Source organism: Nannobrachium achirus (assembly GCF_963921795.1).
Source record: "Nannobrachium achirus genome assembly, chromosome: 3".
Classification (NCBI taxonomy): domain Eukaryota; kingdom Metazoa; phylum Chordata; class Actinopteri; order Myctophiformes; family Myctophidae; genus Nannobrachium; species Nannobrachium achirus.
Window position 1 is genome coordinate 25,631,620 of NC_137812.1, and position 25,779 is coordinate 25,657,398.

The following is a 25,779-nucleotide window of genomic DNA, read 5'->3' on the forward strand; positions in this document are numbered from 1 at the left end:
CACCGCCCCCGAGTGTATATAAGCCCTGCGGGCTATCATAACTTCCTCTAAAGCCGCACCTCTGCGCCCGCAACTAGCGAACCGAGGGGCTTTATTCTGGGGGACCTTGTCCTCCGGTATTAAATAAACATGGTTCCGTTCGGAACCTATACGTTTATTGTCATACCTCCAGACAAGGTCCCCCATTGGGACTCATACACTCCCCGAGAAGCCATGAACCGACAAGACTGTCGTTCACACCGACCACACCCGGAAGGAGGTCCCGTCAACCGACGTGACCCCTTTCAGGACTGATCCGACCCAGGCCCACAGGGCCTGGGCGTGTTTAGACAGAAAAGAGACCCTGACAGACCGAGGCCTGCCATATGCACTAAGGGCAGACACAGGTCCGCCTTATAATACTACAGTAATATAAGGGAAAAGACTCAGGGTCCCCCCCCAGGTATCCTAGAGACAGTAGCAAGCTGTCCCAGGAAGGGGAGAGAGCCGCCCCACTACATAGTAGGCGGGGCAGCAGCACCTAGAACCGTATGCGCCATAGCAGAAGGCGCAACGTCCAGGTGACAGTAGGTCGCAAAGGTGGACGGCGAAGACCAATTCGCCGCCGCACAAATCTCCTCAATGGAGACACCTTTGGACAAAACCCTAGAGGTAGACACACCCCTAGTACTGTGGGCCTTAAGTGCCTCCGGCACTTCAGACCCAGCCCGGGTGTAAGCCAACCTAACAGCATCCACAATCCATCTCGACAGAGTGGGTTTGGACACCGCTTTTCGCTGACGGGCATTCATGACCACGAAAAGCTGAGAAGTAGGCCTGCTGACCACCGTCTTGTCACAGTAGGCCTTCAGGCCCTAACTGGACAAAGACAATGAAGACGCCTATCCTCCTCCGATGCAAACGGAGGAGGATGGAAAGCCGTCAAAACAACAGGTTCCTTCGGGACCACTCGGTTCTTAGGAATAAAACTCAATTGAGGTTTAAGAAGAACCTTGGAGTCATTATTGAGAAACCTCATACAATCAGGGCTCACAGAGAGCGCAAGAAGGTCGCTCACACGCTTAGCCGTAGACAAGGCAAGCAAAAGAGCTGTCTTGAAACTTAAATGTTTCAAAGAGGTCCTCCCAATCTGTTCAAAGGGTGCCTTGCAAAGGCCCTCAAGAACCACTTGTAGATCCCAAGCAGGGAACAAAAAACCAGTCACAGGTCTTAAACGGTCGACACCGTGTATGAACTTGACCACCTCAGGGAATTTAGAAAGGCCCATGCCTGACACCCCCAGGTGACAGGCATCAAAAGCCGCTAAATAACCCCTAAGCGTAGAGAACGCCAGACCAAGGTCCAGGCGGTCCCGCAAGAAAACTAACGCCTTCTGGGCTGGAGCCAAGTGAGCCACCACAGGTGGCTCCTGTAGCTCACACCAGTCCAAGAAAACATTCCACCTTCCATCATATACCACCCTAGTGGAGGGGGCTTTAGCACTCTGAAAAGTAGCTACAACCGCCATTGAGAAGCCTGCGGCTAGCAGGTTCTCCCTCTCACAGGCCAAAACCACAGGTCTAGGGCCTGGGGGTCGGGATGGAAGATATCGTCCCCCGCCTGGCGCAGCAGGTCCCTATGCAAGGGGAGCTGCCAGGGGGACCGGTAGAGCAGTGGGGTGATCAGAGACCTCCACACTCCCCTGGACGGTGCCACAAGAAGAACCTCCAGGTTGGAACTCCTGATCCTCTCCAGTGTGGGAAGGATCAGTTCCAGCGGTTGGAAGGCATAGAGAAGGCCTTCCGGCCACTCGTGTGCGAACGCATCCACCCCCAGAGGCGAAGGTCCCCTCACTGAGAAGTAGAGGGGGCACTTCGCGTTCTCCTGGGAAGCAAAGAGATCGAACCGAGGTTGACCGAACCTGGAGAAGATCTGTCTCACCACCGCATGGTGGAGAGACCAATCCTCGTAGCGAGGCTCCCCCCTGGACAACAGATCGGCGCCGCCGTTCTGAAGGCCTGGAACATGGGAGGCTCTAAAGGACCTCAGGCGCGGTACGCACCAGAGAGTCATCTCGCGTGCCAGCTGATCCAGCGTGCGCGAGGAGAGGCCGCCTTGCTTTGTTGAGAAAGTACAAGGCTGCCATGTCGTCCGTCCTGACCAGGACATGACAACCCCGGAGAAACGGTTCGAAATACTTGAGAGCCAAGTAGATCGCCATTAACTCCAGATAACTGAAGTGGTACTCCAACGTGGCCGGGGTCCACAGACCCCTGGCTGAGCGCCCCTCGTGGGTGGCGTCCCAGCCTGAGCGGCTGGCGTCTGTGGTGATCACCTTGCGTGACACCACCACGCCTATGGAGACTCCACTCATTAACAACGCCTGGTCCCGCCATGGGACCAGCGCGTCCATGCAGGCCTGGCTGACCACCACTTCCCTGCACCCTTGCAGGGGAGGAATCCTGAGCGTCAGTGTCCAACGCCAGAACGGTCTCATATGAAACCTGCCCAGGCGAAGAAGTTGCACCGCTGAAACCATCAGCCCTGCCAACTTCATACACTCCTTGTAACTGACCACTTGGTCCAATTTGAAAGGAGCGAAGACACGTCAGGAACCTGTCCACCCCCTCCAGAGAGAGGCGGGTAGACATCGTGGTCGAATCCAGAGGGACCCCAAAAGGAGATCTGCTGGGAAGGCGTCAACATACTTTTGCCAAAAAGACGTTGAAAACCCAAGGCCTTCAGGTGGGCCAACACCAAGTTGGTGTGATATCCCTAATCCAGAAGGGATGCAGCCCCCCCCCCCCCCTTTTTTCCGAACCAGGAAAAATTCGAGTCCAGAAACCAAGCTGGTTCAGGTCTCGCAAGAGCTCTACTACAGCACCATTGCATAGTACCGAGCTTATTTCCTCACTCAGAGCTCCTGCTTACAAGCGCGGGCTCGAGTGTAAATACCCCAGCTGGAAGCGGGGGTGGTTCAAGAAATGCAATCTAAGGCCACGTGTTACTGACGTAACACCCATTGCCCGGATTGCACAGTCTCCAATGTTTATCAGAATACCATCAAGGGTATTAAATAAACAAGGGTTCCGTTCGGAACCTAACCGTTTCACACAACGTGCTAACGTGCTGTGAAACGAGGGAGAAACCGTTAGGTTGCACGGGGGAGAAGGAACGTTGGGGATTAGCACTTCCGTATCCGGGAAGCTCCCCTCCTTATCCGGTGACGGCCGCGCCAACGGACGTGACGTCAACATGTTGAACGGTGGTGGAAAGAGAAACAGAAAGAGCATTCTGCGATATACGGTTCGTTACGTAAAAACATTTACCCCAGCACGGGGAAGAACGTGTAAACGTTTAAACCAGATCTGAGGCCTTTAATAGTTCCTTGCAGGGACAATTAGGCCAACTCATAATCCCACACACCGATAGTGAAACACTTCCTGTCCTGCACTAGAATCGACACTACAGTGCCGTTTAGTGTAGGCAGAGGAAAAATGCACATAGGAGAAACCGCACCACTGTGAACCGCAGTTAACATGGGTGGGAACCTCAGCATGTCTGCAACCCATTCTGATTGTAACCTGTCTGCATGACTGCAAGACTGGGAAATCTGTTATCGTGAGTGAGTAGAAAGCCCTGCATGGGCTTCATTACACTGAGCGGTTGCAAGCGATAAGAGGTTGTCCGTGCAAGTGTAGGAGTGAGCAGGCCACGCTCGCTCAAAACACTTTCTTTTTTTTTTTTTTTTTTTTTTTAAGACTTGGGGACAAGGGAGGCAGTAACCATTTTCATTATCCCTGCATGGAATAAGGAAAATAAATATTAGCGCCTGGGGAAAGGAGGTTCCTGTGTAGTCAGGGACCCCTGTACCCACAGTCCAAGGTCATTTACGCCACCTCATCCCACAGGTTCTGTGGGAGGAGTCCGGCTCGGCGTCCCTGAAGAGTGTTAAGATGCTGTACATAACACTCCATACTCCTGTTCTGAACTGAACTCGGCACGACAGTGCCGCTCAGTGGAGACAGAGGAGAAATAGCACAGAAGAGAAGCTTTGTTATTGTGACTAATAGCAAAACAGTGGAGCCCATTGCAAACCAGGGAAAACCTTTTAATTGTCACCAGTCTGCAGGACTGGGACAATAAGTAATCCATTGAGTGAATAAAGAACCCTGCAAGGGTCTCTATACACTGACTGGCTGTAAGCAGAGAGGAGGGTCCTTTGTGCTAGGGACTGAGAGGTAGGTAAACAAAAGTTTTGTTTCGACTACCATACTCTTACTGATGACATGGGAAAAGCTACTGGGCAACAGAGATTTTCATTCTCCCCTGCGTGGGACAGAACTCAAACGTCTGCATTCGGGGGGAGGAGGACCGTGTGCCGTCACGGAACCCAGACCCTGTGGAGGGCTAGGCCCTCAACCCTATGTCATCTAACACACCCACTTCCCACAAGCCTTGTGGGGAGAGCTGTGTTCAGTGCGCTTGGGCGCAAGTAAGTGGTCTCCTTGAGCCCCACCATGTGGAAAAAACCACAGTCCGGGTGCCGCAGACCCAGGCCCCCTTCCACTGGTACAGTGGAGGGGAGAGCGGGATATACTGGGGCGCCGCCGACCCATTCCACTCCTTCTGCATGGAGGAGGGGAGAGAGGGGGTAGAGGCGGAGGTGGGCGGAAGGATGCAGGGTCCTCGTGGAACCGAGGACTTGCAAGACTCACTTGTAGGAGGAATACTGGGAGAAGAGCCTTCAACCCAATTCCTTGCTGAGCAACGGAGAAGCCTTGGGGTTGTACCGCCTGAGCGGAACTACCGGGCCGGGAGGGAAAGGTTCCATATCCGGGCACGTATCCGTATCCACTAGACGCCGGGCCGGAAGGCGCGGAGTCACCGGCGGAAAGAGCGTTTCCGTTTCCGGTACGCTTATTTCCGTATCCGGTGGGGGACGAACACGTGACCTCCGGGCCGGAAGGCGCGGAGTCACCGGCGGAAAGAGCGTTTCCGTTTCCGGTACGCTTATTTCCGTATCCGGTGGGGGACCCAAGAAGCCTCGCTTGTTAATAACACATGCGACACACAACGTGGAGCCCGGGGGACAGGGTTCAACGCATAAGTAACATAATCCCCGGCTCGGGGAATTGTATTTACGTTTATAACCTGTGCTAAGGCCTTTATATGCTTCCTTGCGGGAAGACGAGGCCGACCCTGGGTGATATGTGTTGGCTTCTTCCCTGACGCTAAGACGTAGGGCACCAGCGGCGCGCTGGAGCCCCCAATAGGCGTCGTGGCTGCAGGCGGGAACCGGAGCCGCCGCTAGTCGCCCCCGGCGTGGGAGCGGCCGGGCGGACTAGCAGGCTCTCCTCCCTGGAACGGCGGAGCCGAACCGGCGGGAGAGAGGGCGAGGGCCGGCGTGTGGTCCCGTGAAGTTGCAGAACGCCAGCCGTAGGGCCCCAGCGGCGCGCTGGAGCCCCCGATAGGCGTAGTGGCTGCAGGTTGCAGCCCGGGGCGGGAAGCAGCGCTGTGGCGTACAGCGCCGCGAGCCCCGGAGGCAGAAACAACGTGGCGTCGTGGCTGCAGGCGGGAAAAACACCACGCCACTAGCCGCCCCCGGCATGGGAGCGGCCGGGCGGGCTAGCAGGTTCTCCTCCCTGGGACGGCGGCCAGCCGAACCGGCGGGAGAGAGGGCGAGAACCAGCGAGTAGTCCCGTGACGTTGCAGCCGTCCGCCGTAGGGCACCAGCGGCGCGCTGGAGCCCCCTATAGGCGTAGTGGCTGCAGGCTGCGGCCCGGGGCGAGAAGCAGCGCTGTGGCGTACAGCGCCGCGAGCCCCGGAGGCAGCAGAGTCCGGTGGAGGGAACCAGGCAGGCCACAAGGCTAGTGGAGGCTAAGTGAAGGAAGCACAAACAGCGGGCACCGCTGCGTGCCCACAAAACCTGCCAGGAGAGGCCCGTAGCCCTGGTCGGCGAGACCAGGGCGGCGGGGACAACACGAGAAACCACCGGACAAACATTGGAAAGTCCTAGCCAGCTAGAAGTAAAGAAAATAGCGACACCCAGCTAGGGCGCGCTAGCAATCAGTGCCCTGGTGAGGGCCTTCTAGCATGAGGCTATCAACAAAGGAACGAGCAAGCAAGGCACTTGCTAACACTCGAAAGACTCACCACATGAAGCAGCCTGCGGGATCATCGAAGGAAATTCCGAGGGTGGGTGTCCTCACCAGCGATAAGTCTCCAGCATCGAGCACACTTCCAGGGGAACAAGGATAGCAGCATGCTAGCCGAGGGCCGTGGAACAGCGATAGCTTGAAGCTAGGCTAAGCTACAAGAGGCTATCGGACAATAACAAGCTCAGAGAAGAAGCTGGAAACTTACAGCGAGGAAACAGGTGAGAACGCCGAACCTGTTGGAACTGAAGAATAAAGACGTACAGGAGATATTCTATAAAGGCCAGTGGCCGACTTCCTAGCCGTCGCTTAGGCTAAACTTTACAGAAAATTATACTTATCTGGCTGAGTTCGCGATACTCTAGTTGCAGGCAAGCAGAGGTGCGGAAGAGGAAGTTATGATAGCCCGCAGGGCTTATATACACTCGGGGGCGGTGCCCTCGTTTGTGATTGACAGCCCTTTCGACAAATGATATTTCTCGTACGGGAGCTTATGAGTTTTACTCTGTTGCAGCGCCAGATGGCGCTGTTATCCCAATGGGGGACCTTGTCTGGAGGTATGACAATAAACACACCTTCCGGAAAGGCTTCATTTTCAAGATGGCGTACACGATGGCTGCCAGGAGCTTAAAATGCCTATAAACTGGGATTTAATATGTAAGAAATCAAATCATAACAGTGCAATTGGTGGCATGGTGTTGGGTATGGGCATAGGGTTTTCAAAAAACATTGCAAACAAGTTGGGCCTAGTGGTCTGTTTGCAAAGAATCTAATATTAAATAGGTCAGTAGGCCCATATGGTTGAAACAATGAAACCCCAAATAATTGATGGAAGAGAATTTTTAATGGATTCTCTTACTATTGGGTATGCTAAATAACATACTAAAAGCTAAGGAAAAACAAAGTTAACAAACTACTGGAAAGGCATCATTTTCAAGATGGCACATATTCCCTCCCAATTAATATATACATTTTAAGCTCCCGTGGGCACCATCGTGAAAATTATGTCTTTCCAGTAGTTTGTTTTTCCTAAGGTTTTTTGGGATGTTATTTAGCATCAGGGACATGCTGGCCATTGGGAAAAGCGGGACAACTCCCAAACGGCCGGTTCATTCCCGGACGGTCCAGGCCGGCCATTAGGAAAAAAATCGTTCCATTTTGGGGGCTGGGCAGAAACCTCGTATCTCCAAGTTTCAAATGTCTACATTTTTTCGCAAAGCAAAGCCCTGCTTCATCATATAAGGCTGTTGCACAAAAGTAGTGAAAACAGCAGATCTACTAGCACACAACGCCTCGCGGTGCGAGGCGTTGTGTGCTTGTAGATCGGCTGTTTTCACTAGTTTAAATCATTTTTAAAATGATAAATACAAAACAAACGGTTCTGGACATACAAGGTTTCCACCCGACAACGACAAAATATAACTCATGTACAGTAATTGGCCCACTGGCTTGTCACTTGTCATGATCTGAAATGGCAAATGTTTGAGTAGCAGCAGCGCTATAGAGAGAGAGATCTCTTTCTCTATAGCGCACAATGAAGGCCTCTCCAACTCTTTTTCCCGGGCTGAATCAGGGGCCCAGCATGTCCCTGTTTAGCATACCTACTGTATATACATGTATTGACTCACCTAAAGACAGATTCATGTCTTTTAACTTTTCGACTCCTCAAACTTTTCGACTCCTCAGATCCCCCTGCAGATGGACCCTCAAGGCCTCGTCAGCCCGCTACGGCCAATCAAAATGAAACTAGAGCCACGTTCCATGATCCAATCAGAAGATGACACAAGCTGAACCAGGATGTCGTCCCGTGACAGAGATACCGTACCAACATGCCAACATGCCCTGACAGCTGACACACAACGTTAACTTAGCATTTCTAAGTGTGCCGTTTACAAACATCTCTCCATCACTCCATACTTTTTGCTCGATTGCTTTCAATCCATCCATAGCTTTGGTGTGATTTTGCCGAAAGAATTACCCCTTTAAGACCTGAGTTCAATCTGACAAATACCTAGTTCTCAAACTAGTCGGAGAGCCAGCCGTGGGGGTGAATGTGGTTTCACCAGGAAAGGTGAAACCATTCTCATTTCGTGTAGCTTTTGGATTCACCTCTTAAGAATTCAAGAAGGTGCCCAGTGATATCCCTTGGGCATTTTTAATGGCCAAAACACTAAGGATTCCCCCAAAATAAAGCTTTATGGTGTTTAATTCAAAATGGATTTTCACAGTGGAAAGCTATGGAATAGCTTTCCACTGTGTCTATCCATGAAAGTGAAAATGTACAATGTATTTAATCAGATCATAATTTTTTTTATATTAATGCTCAAAACAGCAAAATGCCATAAAATACAATAATGGTTGATTGGGTCTATTCAATTGGTCATTCCTTGTATCAGCTTGGGGCGGCAACAGTTGGATGGTTAGTGGGAAGCCTGAGGCTCAAAGTGTCCCTGAGCAAGATGCCTAACACCACCTGCTCCCAAAAACAAAGGTATGGAATGTATTAGATTTTGTTGTTTTTAAATAGTTGAATGTGTTGTGCTGTGTCTCTATGTAAAGCACTTTGTGAATTCTCTCTGTGAGGAGTGCAATATATAACAAATGTACGTACGTACGTACGTACGTACGTACGTACGTACATACATACATACATACTTACTTCATCACATGTTCATAAGAGTTGTTGAACAAGCATAGCACTTTCCTGATGAAGACGAACTCTGAACTGGTTGGTCCACAGACCATTCCATGCTCCAGCAAGGGGTGGTGTCATGTGTTTCCCCTAGGGAAAATACAGTTGGAGGTAGTGGAGGTAGCTTTTCAGGTAGTAGAGGCCATAACGGTCAGACGGAGAAGGCAGTCATCTCACGTTCTGACCAGATGTATGACCCGAGGCTCTCATGAGGTCATCTGCATTCTGAAAATGTTCATCCGTTATCACACTGACTCTGTAGCACTATCTCAGCTATCACATGCTGCCTTCCCATTCAATATCTTGGCAAAAACATCTGACAGGACACCAGATAGCCCACTTATAGCTAATAGGGAACCAATACTGTGTGAAAATGATCAAGGCATGCATAATAGGAAAAACGTTACATATGTATGAATTGTGGTTATAGTCTGTAGCCTACAACAATGAAATGATACTATTCTGTAACAATTTAATGATTCATTCAGCTGACTGTTAATTAATTTGGGTGGAATAATTGTGTTCTATAGGCTTATAGTTGTATATATTTAATGGGGTATTAAACATGCCACATCTTTGAGAGTACATTTGATGGTTTTGATTGAGTATTTTTTTCATCTAATCTACCTATTTTTGTGGAAATGTTCTGTGGATGTTTGGAGCAAGATGGCCTGAAAGGGTTAATATGCAACTATCCGAAAGGAACCTGTATGCTACAGTTTCACTATTAATAAAGATTATGGAAAGCAGATTTGATACATTTCACTTGATTATTGTGCATAAAATCTCAATTCTATAGGATTTTGGAGTTATTCTGCATTAAAAGGTTAATATCTAAAATGCCATGGATAAACAATGTGGAAAGCAAATTTGATGGATTTAGATAAAGTATCTAAATTATTCAGAACTTTGAGATTTGTTAACATTTTTAAAATGGGTTAATGAGTAGTTCTCAGACATTTTCTTCACAGAAATCAAGAAAATGGTTACTCATGATAATTCACAGATCATTTTTAACAGTTTCATTAGAGATACTATTTTATGCACTTTCAACCGATTTCCTCATAGATAAGGACTGGAGCATGTTTTTCCACTAATAATTAATGTATGTAATTGAGGAATGTAAATGTAAATATATCATCTCACTTCTGTCTCAAGATGGCATTTATCTGGAGCGGTTACTTTGGCTTGGTCACATTTCCTGATTGTGTGATGATGAATTATGTTGTTTGTGTGGAGTGGTCAATAGAGGTTGAACTTATGTACTTGTTGTCAATCTTTAACACCATTATTATAGCCACAAAGATAACTCCACCATAACCTTTAGCCTCTTGAAATTCCTCAAACTGTCATCATGACTCATTGCTATTAGGCCTGTCACAATTATTACATAATAATCGTCTAATCACAATTATTTTGTCATAATCGTTTCCATGTTTAAAATATATTTATAGATACATTTTCAAACTAGTGGAAAGATCTACAAGCTCACAACGTGTTGCATTGTCCGTGACAGTTGTGAGCTTGTAGATCGGCTATTTCCACATCAATGTTCTTTTTTAAGTATAAAGTTGTAAACTATGTCAATAATTTCTTTGTATATTTAGGTTATGTGTCATATCTGCCATGTGAAAATTCAAAGGCTACAAGCCAAATAGAAATGTAATTATCAACGACAAAAACAAAATTAAATCGTTGATCGCAATGATTTGAGTGCCAATGAATTGTCATACAAAATGTCATAATCGTGACCGCCCTAATTGCAATTACTCAAATTAAGGGTGAACTACTCGAATATATTAGATATTTGTATGAAATGTATTTTGTCTTTAACAAACAAATGTCAAATACACTTTTCCCTTCAACTGCGTCATTAAAAGTCCACATACAAATCTTATAATGTAATCTTTTTTTATGGCAGCCTTACTTGGTTGATAAGAACACACCGGCAAACACAAGCAGATAATAGAGCATATAAATCAATCGATGTCAACTTGCTTACAAATCCATTTTGAGGTAGAGCGAGGTCTGATCAAGGTCACGTATATACACACGATACCCTTTAGTCTAGAGTTCTTTTTAATCACATACCAGCTTAACATGCCAGTAGCAGCTGACCAAGTCCACTCCAGCATGTCAAGCATGGTGGCAGCATTGATAAAATGTTATTGTGTCACTGTCCTTGTGACAAAAAGAAAAGACTGTGGGTAATGCGATCAACAACATTAGCGCCTGGGCATTAGTCGTATTCCTCTGCAACCAACCTCGAGCCCCTGCTGCATACGCTGGCCCAGGGACAAACCACCCCAGTCCCAGGCAACAATGAAGCTGAGGTGATAATCCGCATTATTATGCGTTTCTAATATGGCTGTGTGATTATGCAGCCAGATAGCTTTCTATCAGAAACGTTCCAACTGATTCAGCAGACGCGCATAGTCAATTGTTGAAGTAGAGCAAGTCATTCCTGAAGATAAAACGAGTTACGAAAATCCCTCTCCCAGTTTTTCTCCCTCTCCTCCTCCTCTCTCCCGCCTCCTCCTCCTTTCCTCTTTCCCGCGCCACCCTTCCTCCGTTCCCGGTCCTCGGGCCGGGCGGTGACGACCGCCTTGCGGTCCCTCGCAGGGAAGTGGGTGACCTTGGCCCTTTTGGCCGGCCCGTAGCCCAGGCCTTTCTGGTCCCTCTTCAGCACGGTGGGCACGGGCTGCCGGGGGCCCTCCCCCTCCGGCCCCAGCCCCGCGCCGGGGTTCCAGCCGCAGCGGAGCATCATCCTGTAGCCGGCGCTGGAGGCGGGGAGGCAGTACTGGGGCGTGGGCGGAGGCCGCCGCAGGTTGAACTGGTGCAGGGTGGAGGAGAGGTGGGAGGCCTCGCTGCCGCTGTACTGGACACCACACACCTCACAGCGCTGCTGCTGCTGCTGCCGCTGCTGCTGCCGGGAGCTCCTGGCGGAGCGAGAGCAGCACGTTTAACCAGTGGTGAAGAAAGATTAGATTTGAACCACTTGAACCATTATTTTATGCTTTAGCTATTAAAAAAATGCAGATATACAAGCCCACAGTGCTGCACCGAGTGCCGCGCTGCAAGCTTGTAGATCTGGTATTTTTGAGAAAATCGTGAAGAAAGTCTTTGAATATATTGACCCGATTCTATAAATGCCAAAATCCTCCTTCTAAATCGGTGGTTCTCAAACTTTTTCATGTCAAGGACCCCCAAAATTACTGTTGTATTTAGCCGCAGACCCCCATCTCAAAATGAGTTGCCGAAAATAAACAAGCCTATGATCACAAGCCCCTCCTACAGCATACCCTGCTTTAACATCAATTATAAAATAAATAGGACTATATTTTCACAAAACACATATCATAGTGATTGAAATGAGGCTTTAAACTAGTGACAGGAACCATAAAGTATTTATGACAATGTTTATTAAGGTAAGAAAATCTAATGTAAAAGTTCGGGGGAAATTGAATCCTATGGAGCAGGGGTCTTCAACGTTTTCAGGCCAGGGACCCCCAAACTGATGGGGAGATGGAGCAGGGACCCCCTACCACCTCGTAGGGTGGGGTGGTCGGGGCTACGACATATTATTTATTTTAAACATGTACAAGTTACAGCGAGCAGGGTGGGCCGTACCACTACCATTTCTAAACATACTACTTATTAACTGAGAACCTCAATGTCAATAATATCAGCAATCTGTCAATTGCATAGTAATCATGTATTCAAGCTATTCAAAATGGATAGAATCATGATTTATTTTTTAACATAAATGTGAAAAAAAAAAAAAAAAAAAAACATTTTTTGAAATCTTTTTTTTTTTTCTTTTTTTTTGCAATAATTTCGCGGACCCCCTGCAGTACCTCCGCGGACCCCCTAGGGTCTGCTATGGAGCAAGAACATCTTGCTTTTGGTACCAGAACAGCTTAACTAGCGGCCAATGATAGGAACTTTCAGTTCCGTGTTTGCTTCATTTTAAATTTAAATCCGGACAACTGGCCGCCTGGTTAAACCACGCAAGAGTCAGAATACGTTGCTAAATGCGCTAAGAATTCCATAGCCCTACACAGAGTGTGCTGCTCACCTGGCATCAGGCACTGTCTCCTGCTGTGGGCTTCTCCCATAGCTCTCCAACTCCTCCAGCACCCCCTGGTGGCCTGCTGGAGAGGGACATAGAAATGGAGGAGTCTGAGTTATGAATGGATAAATGAATACTGAGTCTTTTACTGTGTAGGTCAGGGGAGGGCAACCATGTTTTGAAGATCTACCAGGTGATCTTATCTTGTCGGGCTTGTGTCTGCAAAAGGTTGCTCAAGGCTTAAGATTTAGTTTTTACAGAAAACTACCGCATTATACGTATCCTTTCTGTGTTGTCATATTCTCAATGAACCCCTTGATAACAGAAATGATTTCTTCTTTTGTAATCGTGAATTTTAATATCAAGTGGCTAGAATTGTATTTGTAAATCAAATAGGATAATTTGCTATCATCAGCATTTTTAGTTTCTCCATTATTGTTTGAGGTGCATAACGCTTACTCTTTATTCATATAAAATTGTGGTTTTCACTGTCTCGCGCTGGGTGATCTCGGCAGTCTTTGAAAATGGCTAAGTGATCTTGTAGTGTAGATCAGTGGCTCTCCAAGTGGGGTCCGGAGACCCCCAGCTGATGTTCCTGAGGGGGTCCCCAGCAAAAATGAGTATATAGCATAAAGATAATCTCAACCACTTTCACCCTACAGCAGGGGTCTTCAACAGGGGGCCCTCACGAGTTACTACAGGGGGGCCACCAAATCTTTGTGTCATAAGAACTTTTCTTGAGCGGTGCTAACCGCTCCTATAGACCGCTCTTTTACCAAAACTATGATGTCACAAATGATGATGACATGAGTTCGCTAGACCAATGAAACACTTCGATTCTGTTGATCTGTCCATGATGTCATAGTCACAGAGGCACTCGATTGGTTCACCCTGATTTAGAACGCGTTTAGGCCGCGTAAAATACGTCATAACGCGTTTAGGCCGCGTAAAATACGTCATAACGCGTTTAGGCCGCGTAAAATACGTCATAAAAAATTATTGAGCGGTGCTAACCTTGAATTTCAAAATTATATTAGATGAATATCACTTATAAGCGATAAAATAACCACACTTTTAGACAGACTGTGGAAAATCTTACAGGTTATAAATGATAGGCAGGTAATACAAGTTTAAAATACAAATGAACAGACTTTGAAAAACTAAAATATTCATCTTCTGGCCTCTTCTCGCCTCTCTGGAGGTAAATAAGGTCACTTATCATTACACTATGACACTCTTACAAGCTACAATCCGTAGCTTGGTCAACTAACTGATGAGAAATGACAATAAAGACTTATATAGTCTTCTGAGCAGACCTCTAGACTGACATCATACACAACAAAAAGAATATTGCCATGCATGCCTATCAACACTGATTTGCGCAGGAATTAGTTTGCACCGCTCACTTCGCACGGGTGCTATTTTTTCTTCCACTAAGCACTTAAAGGGCCTACACCATGCTTTTAAAACTATATTTTTTGTATAAATATATGCTCAAAATTGAGTCTTAGTCCGATTCTATAAATGCCAAAATCCTCCTTCTAAATCGGTGGTTCTCAAACTTTTTCATGTCAAGGACCCCCAAAATTACTGTTGTATTTGGCCGCAGACCCCCATCTCAAAATGAGTTGCCGAAAATAAACAAGCCTATGATCACAAGCCCCTCCTACAGCATACCCTGCTTTAACATCAATTATAAAATAAATAGGACTATATTTTCACAAAACACATATCATAGTGATTGAAATGAGGCTTTAAACTAGTGACAGGAACCATAAAGTATTTATGACAATGTTTATTAAGGTAAGAAAATCTAATGTAAAAGTTCGGGGGAAATTGAATCCTATGGAGCAGGGGTCTTCAACGTTTTCAGGCCAGGGACCCCCAAACTGATGGGGAGATGGAGCAGGGACCCCCTACCACCTCGTAGGGTGGGGTGGTCGGGGCTACGACATATTATTTATTTTAAACATGTACAAGTTACAGCGAGCAGGGTGGGCCGTACCACTACCATTTCTAAACATACTACTTATTAACTGAGAACCTCAATGTTAATAATATCAGCAATCTGTCAATTGCATAGTAATCATGTATTCAAGCTATTCAAAATGGATAGAATCATGATTTATTTTTTAACATAAATGTGAAAAAAAAAAAAAAACATTTTTTGAAATCTTTTTTTTTTTTTTTTGCAATAATTTCGCGGACCCCCTGCAGTACCTCCGCGGACCCCCTAGGGTCTGCTATGGAGCAAGAACATCTTGCTTTTGGTACCAGAACAGCTTAACTAGCGGCCAATGATAGGAACTTTGAGTCTTAGACAGGCTTTAACCCTCAAAAAACACTCTGACCATTCTTTTTGTTTGTTCTAGCTCTACTATAATGAGGCTCTCCAGCTGCAATACCAAAAGTTTTTTGAAAAAGAAAGTTTTTTGAAAAAAAAGTTTTTGAAAAAAAAAGTTTTTTGAAAAAAAAGTTTTTTGAAAAAAAAAAAGTTTTTGAAAAAAAAAAGTTTTTGAAAAAAAAAGTTTTTGAAAAAAAAGTTTTCTGAAAAAAAAAATTTTTTTGAAAAAAAATTCTTTTTGAAGTTTTGAAAAAAAAGAATTTTGAAAAAAAATTCTTTTTTGAAAAAAAAAATTTTTTGACTGCATTGCATTTTGTTGAAAAAAAAGTTTTGAAAAAAAGAAGTTTTGAAAAAAAAAAAAAATTGAAAACATTTTTTTTTTGAAACATTTTTTTTTTTGACTCTGAAAAAAAAACGGGAATCCGAGAGTGACGTCACTCTCGTCAACTCTCAGAACAGCACTGTTCTGAGAACCTGTGGAAAGCTTTTCATCTCTGTCTGCCCAAAACCAGAGAAAGACACAACGGTCAGAAATAGGACTTTGTGAGGATAGAAGGTGCCAGTGGGACCCCAAAAAAAGGTTTTAAAATAGAAAAAGTGAAAATTCATGGTGTAGGTCCTTTAAGCCCTTGCATCCTTATTCTGATGGGAACATTAGCTGAAAATAGCAGATCTACAATCTGTGTTGTGAGCTTGTAAATCTTCTACTCTTGGCTTTGGTGTAGAGGGGAAACGAGCAGACCAAGTACCGAGTGAACGGCTAAGTTTACTAAGTATTGACGGTTTAAATGGTTAAATGTCTGAAAATACACATTAACATGAATCCAACATACACTGATGATAGTGCTGTCAAACAAGCCTATGAAGATATCTACTATGAAATCTATGAAAAGTTTTAATCTGCAACTCAATTGTGTACAATATGTAGTGGTCCCTGGATGCTTCCGCTCTCTCAGCCAAGGGGTCTTTAGCTTGAAACACATTGGAGACCCCTGCCCTACAGTGTTTACAGCATACAAGCTCACAATGCATTGGGTAGTACCTGCTGCCGCCAGGTCCCTGGCATCCCTGCCCTGTGTGTCGACCACCCCCACCCAGGCAGCTCCTCTCTGCAGCAGCAGTCTGACCACAGGCCTCTGGCCTGACCAGCTGGCACACATCACTGCCGTCCAGAAGAAAGTGTCCTGAGGGAAGACCAATGAAATATCTCATTTAACTGGACAGTAAAAGACACTCACACTGTTTGTTTTTTCAATTAGATGAATGCACAAAATGTGTTGCACAGCAAATCGGTGATACAAAATGTGTTTACACTTGTATCGCGGTATCTCTACAAAAAATGTTGTTTTGAATTATTAAAGAATAAATAATAATGATATTAATAATAATCACCGCGATTAACTCAACACCGGGGTATGCATTACACAACCACGGTATGGCGGTATTGCGGTTTGCTCTGCAGCATTTGTGCATTCATTTAATAAACGGCAGCCCCACGCAGAGCCATTCACTCACTCTATCAGGCTAGTTATTCTACCGCAATGGCAGATCATGTAAACAAAGAATATTCATATAACATTCAATAATTTATTGCCAAAACCAACATAGCTGATTTTTAATTTGTTTTTTGTGTGTGCTCGAACATAACAAGAACACGAAGCGGATTGCAAAAGTAGTGCTTGCCATCAGCCAACCAATAGTCTAACCTAATGCCTCATTCACACTACAGATATATAGTTGAACGTTTAGCTTGGTAATTCAATGTAATCTCAATGGAAACCAGCTTTAAAGCTTTCAAAGCTTTGTTCTGAGCATCTCCTTCATCTTTAAAGCTGGTTTCCATTGAGATTACATTGAATTACCAAGCAAAACGTTCAACTATATATCTGTAGTGTGAATGAGGCATAACACGGACATTCTATGGCCCCGGCAGATCTCACCGGCTACTCTGGCGTCTAGAAATGAGGCGGAGGGGAACATGACTCCTGCTGCTGTCCGCTTTGAGTAAATGAGGAAGTGTTCCGTGGTGGAAAACGAGTGATAAATCATAGCAATTTTATAATTATAATGGATAAGCCTAAACAAACCAGTTCACATGAACAATACTGATGTAAAATAAGAACTGATGTAAAATAAGATATCTGAAAGGCTACATATATTTTATATACAATTAAAATGACGTGAGCCACAGTTAGGGCTCTATCCCAGGCTTTTCTCTTTGAAATGCCTGGATCCCGAGGCTAGCCAACCAATAGTTGGCTGAAAGGGTGAAATGTAATGTAAGCCAGTGGTTCTCAAAGTGGATTCCGGGGACTCTGTGGGTTCCTTTAAGGGGGTTCTAAATTGACCCACTCTGACAGTGTACAAATGGAACCAAATGGATCCATTTGTACACTCTCAGAGTTAAGGTGAGAAATGTGAAAGTTTGCGAAACACTGATGTAAACCATGTTACGATATACACAAACAGCCACCGTAGTTTCCCCCAAGAACACACAGAGCGGCGAGCCTCTACCGTGAAGTTGATGTCCACCCCTCTAGAGAGCTGCTCCTTCAGCCCAGAGAGGTCTCCCTCCTGGGCACAGCGCAGCAGCTTGAGGCCCTGGAGCTCCGTGGCGCTGGAGCTGAGGGCTTCCTGTGGAGCATGAGTCCTCCTTTCTCTACTGCTCCTCCTCCTCCTCCTGCTGCTCTCGCTTGTCCCCCCGTCTCTCCTCCGGTTGCCTTCTCCTTGACCTGCTCCTCCCCTACCTCCTCCAGCGTTGGAAAAAGCACTCAAATGTTTTTACTTCAGTAAGAGTATCAATGCTTGCAATGTAGGAACACTCTGTTACAGGTAAAAGTCCGGAATTCAAAATGTGCTTGAGTGAAAGTACAAAAGTATGCGCATCAAAATGTAATTAAAATACTAAAAATGTATACTTTCAAATGTATAAAAATCTTTTGAAAATAGCAGATCTACAAGCTCACAATGCGTCCCCTTGCGACACATTTTGAGCTTGTAGATTGGCTATTTTCAAATAGACGAAATGTATAGGGCTGAAATGTTGAATGTACAGTATGTGTTGGAATAATAATCAATCTACAAAGTAACTAGTAACTAAAGTTTTTAGATAAATGTAGTGGAGTAAAAGTACAATATTTGTATCCGAGTTCTAGTGGAGCAGTGTAAGTAGAGTAAGTCAAGTAAATACAAATACCCCAAGTACATAGTAAATCCACCACTGCTTACCTCCTCCATCTCTCCTTTCCAGCCTACTGAGTTGAGCGTTGCCTGACTGTCCTGGCACTTCTGTTCCATCATGTCTGCCTCCTCCTCCTAGGGCTGTCAAGGTGATGACATTTTTACTTGACAATTAATCGTTGCTCAAACAATTGCGATACACGATTTAATTGTGTTTCTGTCATTGGACACTGGAACATTGTGAAGAAAATATACATTTCTGTATGGCTTTTAGGCTTTGTAAAAAAACTGATCAACAAAAAACATTTAAATTTTACAACTTCATACTTTAAGTGAATAGTGGAAATAGTTTACCTACAAACTCAAATCGCATAACGGGTTTTGAGCTTGTAGATCTACTATTTACACATTTTTTTTAAATAACAAATTCTCAACATGTAAATAACTATGACAGTTATGCAAAAGATTGTTGGGATTATCTGGAATAATTGTGACTATGTAATAATCATGACAGGCCTACCTCTTCCCCCTGCTTTTCTGTCTCCATCACGCCGTCTTGCTCCATCTTCTCTGTGGTTCTTCCTCCTCCTCTCCTCATCACCTAGAGATGGGACGATAATCATTATATTATTATGGTTTATCATGATAAAAAAACACTTCCAACTAATCGTATCGTGGAGATTTAAATTTATCGTGAAATTATCCTCCGTCATGCACTGGGATGTCATGACTTTTATGTGCCGAGCTGCATATCCAGTACCATTTAAACCCTCTATAATTGGTCAAATGGACCTGGAAATAACGTATTGTATATGTTATATATTGTATACGTATATGTCTTTTTGTCACTCTCTACCAAATCTCTTTGCAAAAAAATAGCCGATCTACAAGCGCGACGCGTTGTGAGCTTGTAGATCGGCAATTTTTTTGGCAAATGTTCCGTCCCAGGATAACAGATGTTGGCGATATTTTTGATTGGTCACAATAATTATGACATGACACGTTCATATGGTCCCATCCCTGTCATCACCATGGTCTCCTTTGGTCAGACTCTCGTAGAAGCTGCGGGCCTGCTCTCCACTCAGGGGTGGGCTGCTGGTGTGACGTCTGGGGCGGGTTTCTGTCCTTCTGTTCCAGCAGAACTCCTCCTCTCTGGCAGGTGTGAAGTAACCCAGAGCGTCCATTAGAAGAACCTGCTGTGGACAAGATGAAAGAGACTGAGAAGCAGTGGTGGAAAAAAAGTACTCACTTTTCTATTTTGCCACTTTTCAACCTATCTTCATATAATAGGTCCTCACTAATGTTCATAATAAAATTGCAAACCTTGCGTTCCAGAGATAATGGCCAAAACATCTTGAAAACGGCCATAGAAATCTCCGATTTTCGCAGTTTTTTTTTTCCTCTCTCTCTTTTTTTTTTTACCGGTGGCTCTGCCTCTGCCCGTCAGTGCCCGACTAATTAGCATATCCAAAATGTTATTGTAGGCCCAATTCAAATGAAGAGACGTACTGTAGCTCTACTTAACAACTGCATCATTAGCCATTTGGTCGCTAAAGAGTCTGGGTAATCTATTTTAAGTAGATTGTTTTTTTGTTTTTTTTTCTTTTTGCTATCAATTTTCACTAGTTTATTTTCTGTAAAAAGCCATTTGTGCTGAATGTGGCAACATCATAAATAACATTGTGAAGCAATTGAAAGAGAGTTGTGCTTAGCTATCTTTAATGTTATCCCACTCGATAGCAGGCAGACAGATATCAACCCAGACAAATAGCAGACACACGTACACTAGTTTGTTTTGGTGTTTTTGTGGAATATGCTAATTTCACAGAATTGTTACAAAGAGAGAAAATGTAGCAAATTACTTTGATTACAAATGTTGTCATTGACAGAATATAAATGGAATTCCAAGCCATAAAATAAAAATAATGCACAAATAATGCACATTGCACAAAAGTTTTCAAGTAATGTAATTTTATCAACTGGCCCGCGGCCCCTTGTCATTTTTGTAATGTGGCCCATTATGCACTTAAACATTAACAGTTTGTTTGCTAAATATGAACAAATCAAGCATATGGTTCTCGAAGGTAAGGTCCATTTTCTAACCTTCTCAGAGACTAAACTTGATGCCTCTATCACTGACTCTCAGATCGAAATTGACAACTACTCGGTAATCAGAAATGATAGAAACAGATTTGGTGGTGGTGTATGCATGTGTTCATAACAGTATTAAGTATATCCCCCGCCCTGACCTACAACACAGCTCTTTAGAAACTGTATGGGCGGAAGTGATTCTTAAGAAAGCTAAAAACATACTAATCGGTGCCATCTATAGACCGCCCGACCAAAATGATTTCTGTGAGTTACTGGAGGAGAGCCTTGCACCGGTGGACAATGTTGAAAAATACATTATTGGAGATTGGAACATAGACATGCTTCGTAAAGAAGCTCCTCTATTCAAAAAATGCAATAAGCTATGTAATCAACAGGGTTTCACTCAGCTCATCACCAAGCCAACTAGGGTTACAGATAACTCTCAAACAACCATAGATCTCATTGTAACCACAGACAAATCTAAAGTCTCCGCAAGTGGGACTATCGAATGTGGTGGCCTAAGCGACCATGATATCATTTACTGCACCCGTAAAATACATAAGTCCAAAGCTGACGGCCACAAAACAGTTGAAGCTAGAAACCTCAAAACCTACTCTAGCGAAGCCTTTAATCACAAACTGGAGAAATCTGACTGGTCCCCAGTACTAGCTAGCACTCAGGTCGATGAAGCCTGGCTGGGCTTTAAATCCATTTTCAACACTACCCTAGACGAAGTGGCTCCTTTGCGTAGGGTCAGGGTTAAAGCCCGCTCACAGCCATGGTGGAATTCGGAAATCTGTGAATCAATGAAACTCAGAGACAAAAAATACTCTGAGAAGCGCAAATATAATCACAAGCTCAAAAAAGGCCCCAATAAACACCTTGAAGCCAAATTAGAAATAGTCAGTTTAGAGGCTAATAAACTGAGAAATCGGACAACCTCCTTAATCCTTTCTGCCAAAAAAAACTACTTGGATGAGAAAGTTGAGGAAAACATCCACAAACCACGAGATCTATGGAAGCTATTTAAAACCCAGCTAGGCTGTGGTGCTAAACTCAGATCCATAGCCAGCAACATATCCATCCAAACTCCCATAACCCTCCTCACTGACAGTCTTGATGTAGCCAAAAATCTCAACATCTACTTCACCTCCATGGCCAAAAATCTGGTCAATAAACTGCCCGCTCCATCTGGGCTGTTTGGTGTTAGGCACATCTTGAAATTCTACAGGAACCTTGGGGTATGCAAAGACAATTTTAAACTTGCCACGGTGACAACTGATGAAGTGTTTAAAAAACTGCGCACCCTACCTCAATTCAAGGCCGCTGGCCATGACAAAATCGCCCCCAAATTTCTCATAGACTCAGCTGCCACCATTGCCCCAATCATTACCCATATTATTAATCTATCTATCAAGCAGGGTTATGTCCCCCAGGACTTCAAATTAGCTAAGGTAACCCCCCTGCACAAAAGAGGCAGTAAACTTGACCCTGGCAACTACAGGCCAATCTCAATCCTTAGTTCCATCTCTAAGGTAATGGAAAAAATTGTCTATGAACAGGTGGCTAAATATCTTGAAGAGAATAAACTGATCTACGAGTTCCAGTCTGGCTTCAGAGAGTCCCATTCCACAGATACATGCCTCATCTATTTGAATGATTACATCAAACGTGAAATTCACGATGGCAAATATTGCGGCATGGTCATGCTGGACCTCCAGAAGGCATTTGACACCGTCGATCATTCTATTCTGATTGAAAAACTCAAAGCTATTGGTCTTGATAGCACAGCAGTGAGATGGATGCACTCTTACTTGGTGGGGAGGGAACAGATGGTGGAAGTCAACGGAACCCTGTCCCCCCCCCTCCCAGTAAACTGTGGAGTACCTCAAGGGAGTATACTAGGACCACTGTTGTTCTTAATATACGTAAACGACATGTCATCTGCTTGTGACTGCAATCTGTTTCTGTTCGCGGACGACTCGGCTCTCCTAGTCTCAGGCAGAGACATATCGCAGGTTGAAAAGGCCCTTAACTGTGAACTTAATAAGATCTGCACTTGGCTCAATGATAACAGACTATCAATTCACCTAGGCAAAACTGAATGTATCCTCTTTGGATCTAGTCAGAAACTTAGCCTAGTTGAGAACTTCACAATTAAAGTAGGTGACACTGTGATAGAAAGAAAAACCTACATCTGCTACCTGGGTTGCATCCTGGAGGCTAACCTATCCAGTGAAAAAATGACCACCAAGGTAATCAATAAAGTCAACCAACGAATTCGCTTCTTGCAAAGGGTTGCCCCGCTGATCAATATTAAATCCCGAAAGACACTAGGAGGTGCTCTTATTGGGCCCCTCATTGATTACGGAGTCCTTGTCTGGTATCGCGACGCCCCAGCTGCCTTAAAGTTAAAGCTCCAAACAGCCCAAAACAAACTAATTAGGGTTGTGCTTGGTCTCCCTCCTCAGACCCACCTTACCGATCATCACCACGAAAGCGTGGGATGGCTCAAAGTAGCTGACAGAGTACAGCATCTTGCAATGGGCCTGGTGTACAAGATACACTACACCTCCAAGATTCCCATGTACCTGACAAACTACTTCTTAAAGGTCAAGGATGTTCACAATCACAACACCAGAGGCAGTTCCACTAATCATCATCAACGTAGATTTAACACTAAACAAGGCTCTAACTCGTTCTCCTGCTACACCATCAACATGTGGAACGCCCTTCCACAAGCCCTAAAGGAGAGCAAATCCCTAGCCTCCTTCAAAATTGGTATGAAAAGTCACCTTCAGACAGCTGCTACCCGTGACTTGTAAATAGACTAAGCCCCCATGCTCCCCCCCCCCCTTTTCTCTTTTTTTGTTTTTGATGTTATGCTTTTGAAACTGATATTATCCTAGATAAAGTACTATGTTCTATCCGTCTGTCTTTCAATGTTATATGAGATACTTAAAGTGTGGTTCCTGTGGAAATAAGCCTCGGCTTTCTAGGATCTCCTTTTAGTTTACCTTGTACCAGTGATTTGTACTGTCATGAAACTGTACTTTTTTCTATTGCAAATTTCTAATAAATTCTTCAATCAATCAATCAAAAAAACCACCGGTTCAGAAGTTTGAGTATCCCTGATCTAAGAGTTGCCTGTGGTAAAACAACAACAAAAACACAGCCTCTATCTTCCTGGGAAGTTAGCAATAGAAGAACTGAAGAAAGAAGAATGATGTCACTGGTAGTAGGTAGGTTTCTGAACTATCCACAGCGAGCATTAGCACAAAGATCATTACCACATTGTATAGGTCAGATTAGCTCTGGTCCATAGCGTTAGTGGAGTTGGACCAGAGCTAAGGTCAGATAGGTTGAAAATGGGTGAAGTGCTCCTTTTAAGACAATGTAAGCCTATGCCATAGAGTTAGAATATTTCGGCGTGGATAATCTATGGCAGTGGTTCTCAAAGTGGATTCCAAGGAATCTGTGGGTTTCTTTCTGGGTGTATAAATTGACACATAAGCCTCTGACATCATACAAATGGAACCAAATGGACCCGAACCAAATGGATTTGGTTCCATTTGTATGATGTCGGAGTTAAGGGGAAACCTTGAAATGTAAAAGTTTGAGGAAAAACTGGTCTATGGACCAAGCAAGCTAACACACTTAGCTCATTATCTTCGGGCGTTAGTTCAGAATCTGTTGTAACTTGTTTGTAACACTGGTATTACACTCTTTGCTTTGCAAGAACGTAGTTCGTATCTGGTAAATATTGTCAATATAAATTATGAAACGCAGCTAAACTTACTCGGTGTCGGCAACGATGTAAAGAAAACACTTGCAGCAGATGGTGAAATCAAAATCAAATGTTGCTGTTGTTGTTTACACTTCTGCTTCTTCCGGTTGTACTTCTTCTTCTTCCATTGTATTTCCGGTAAACGCTGGACGCTGCCGTGGTGCAGTGCTGCCGCTCACTGGTTTAAAGCGGCATTTCACCAGCGGTCTAGGACAGTGCATGGTTTTCAACCTGTAATTCAGCATTTAAGCCAGGGACCACCGTTTGATGAGATAGCCTCTCAGACCCAAAACGTGTTACGTAGGCCTATTGTGTTTGTCCACAATGCCTACAATGCCATGCTTTGGTGTAGTGCCATATAGTCTATGACTGATAACAGGTCAATCAAAACAATAATTCGTCTGTAATAGTGTAGATGTAAATTAAGTAGCCTTATGCGGGTGTTTAACAGTAGCGTTGTTTTACCAACTCTCCATGAAAGCTGGGGACCCCTCAAGGACCACTGGTGGTTCCCTGACCACTAATCTGAGTTCCCAGATCATGTCCCCAAATAATGAAGTGAAGACATTTGGGATGCATAAATAAGTCAAAGCCAATGTGCAGTGGTGGAAAAAGTACCTTTTTTTCCCACTTAAAGGAGTAGTTCACCCCCAACATGACTTTTTTTCTATTGATTACTCATGCCATGGAGAGTAGAGTTCAATAATATTTTTTGGTTTTTGTCACATTCCTAAGACAATATATGTGATAACAATACATTTTCCCCCATTGATTCCGGATGGTGACCCGTTTCGAAACGGGTCACCATCCGGAATCAATGGGGGAAAATTTACTCGAATCAAATTTTTGTCTTAGGAATGTGACAAAAACCAAAAAATATTATTGAACTCTAGTCTCCATGGCATGAGTAATCAATAGAAAAAAAGTTATTTTGGGGGTGAACTACTCCTTTAAGTAAAAGTATCAATACTGCAATCAAATAGCCTTCTTACAAGCAAAAGTCTGGAATTCAAAAGTACAAAAGTATTGACATCAAAATGTACTTACAGTATCAACAGTAGAAAGGACTCATAATGCAGAATATCCCATTTCATAACTTTTCAAATCTATTGAAATAGCAGATCTACAAGCTCACACTGTGTCATGTATAGGTCTGAGATGACAATCACCTAAATCTGCAAAGTAGGGCCTAACCAGCGTTTTCAAATAATTGTAGTGGAGTAAAAGTATAATAAAATACACAAATAGGTTAAATATGAATGGGGCCCAGGGGTAAACCTCTTCTTTTTTTGAGCAGTGGTCACACTGTCTCCTTAGTGTGACCGTGTGTGTGTGTGTGTGTGTGTGTGTGTGTGTGTGTGTGTGTGTGTGTGTGTGTGTGTGTGTGTGTGTGTGTGTGTGTGTGTGTGTGTGTACGTGTGTGTCTGTACGTAGCCTGAGCATCAACTGCAATACCGCTGGGTGACCAGTGGCAGC

At 44.5% G+C, this 25,779-nt stretch overlaps 2 protein-coding genes across 4 annotated transcripts in view; one reads left to right on the top strand and one right to left on the bottom strand.

The window, feature by feature from the left end:
- LOC308281963 (cytochrome P450 3A27-like) overlaps positions 1 to 10,006 on the top strand; it is a 29,466-nt gene extending 19,460 nt beyond the window's left edge. Inside the window, exons 14-15 of one of the 2 annotated variants that reach the window (XR_013961888.1) lie at positions 7,824 to 8,637; positions 8,818 to 10,006. Coding sequence is in view for 1 of the 2 variants with exons in the window: in XM_080722311.1 (XP_080578437.1) it covers positions 7,824 to 7,928 (105 nt within the window). In the remaining variant the exon portion in view is untranslated. Of the gene's footprint in view, positions 1 to 7,823 lie in introns of both variants that reach the window. The other variant, XM_080722311.1, reaches the window with a different exon arrangement.
- A 936-nt stretch (positions 10,007 to 10,942) lies between these two features.
- gpank1 (G patch domain and ankyrin repeats 1) lies at positions 10,943 to 24,391 on the bottom strand. Of its 2 annotated transcripts, none has more exons than XM_080721338.1 (8): positions 24,316 to 24,391; positions 19,456 to 19,618; positions 18,946 to 19,026; positions 18,474 to 18,566; positions 17,760 to 17,992; positions 16,288 to 16,429; positions 12,908 to 12,983; positions 10,943 to 11,768 (listed from the first exon to the last, which is right to left on the bottom strand). In XM_080721338.1, the coding sequence occupies exons 2-8, from the start codon at positions 19,607 to 19,609 to the stop codon at positions 11,288 to 11,290; spliced, it is 1,260 nt and encodes a 419-aa protein (XP_080577464.1). In that variant the 5' UTR covers positions 19,610 to 19,618; positions 24,316 to 24,391; the 3' UTR covers positions 10,943 to 11,287. The 2 variants fall into 2 exon arrangements, with proteins under 2 accessions (XP_080577464.1, XP_080577463.1); XM_080721337.1 differs by having other exon boundaries at positions 17,760 to 17,995.
- Positions 24,392 to 25,779: the final 1,388 nt, after the last annotated feature.

Excerpts from the sequence above, each read along its gene's own strand:
- gpank1 (XM_080721337.1), bottom strand. The coding sequence starts at position 19,609 with ATGGACGCTCTGGGTTACTTCACACCTGCCAGAGAGGAGGAGTTCTGC. Across the intron at positions 17,996-18,473 it reads GGAAAGGAGAGATGGAGGAG|GAGGTAGGGGAGGAGCAGGT; the intron begins GTAAGCAGTGGT and ends CCAACGCTGGAG. Across the intron at positions 11,769-12,907 it reads GAGACAGTGCCTGATGCCAG|GAGCTCCCGGCAGCAGCAGC; the intron begins GTGAGCAGCACA and ends TCGCTCCGCCAG.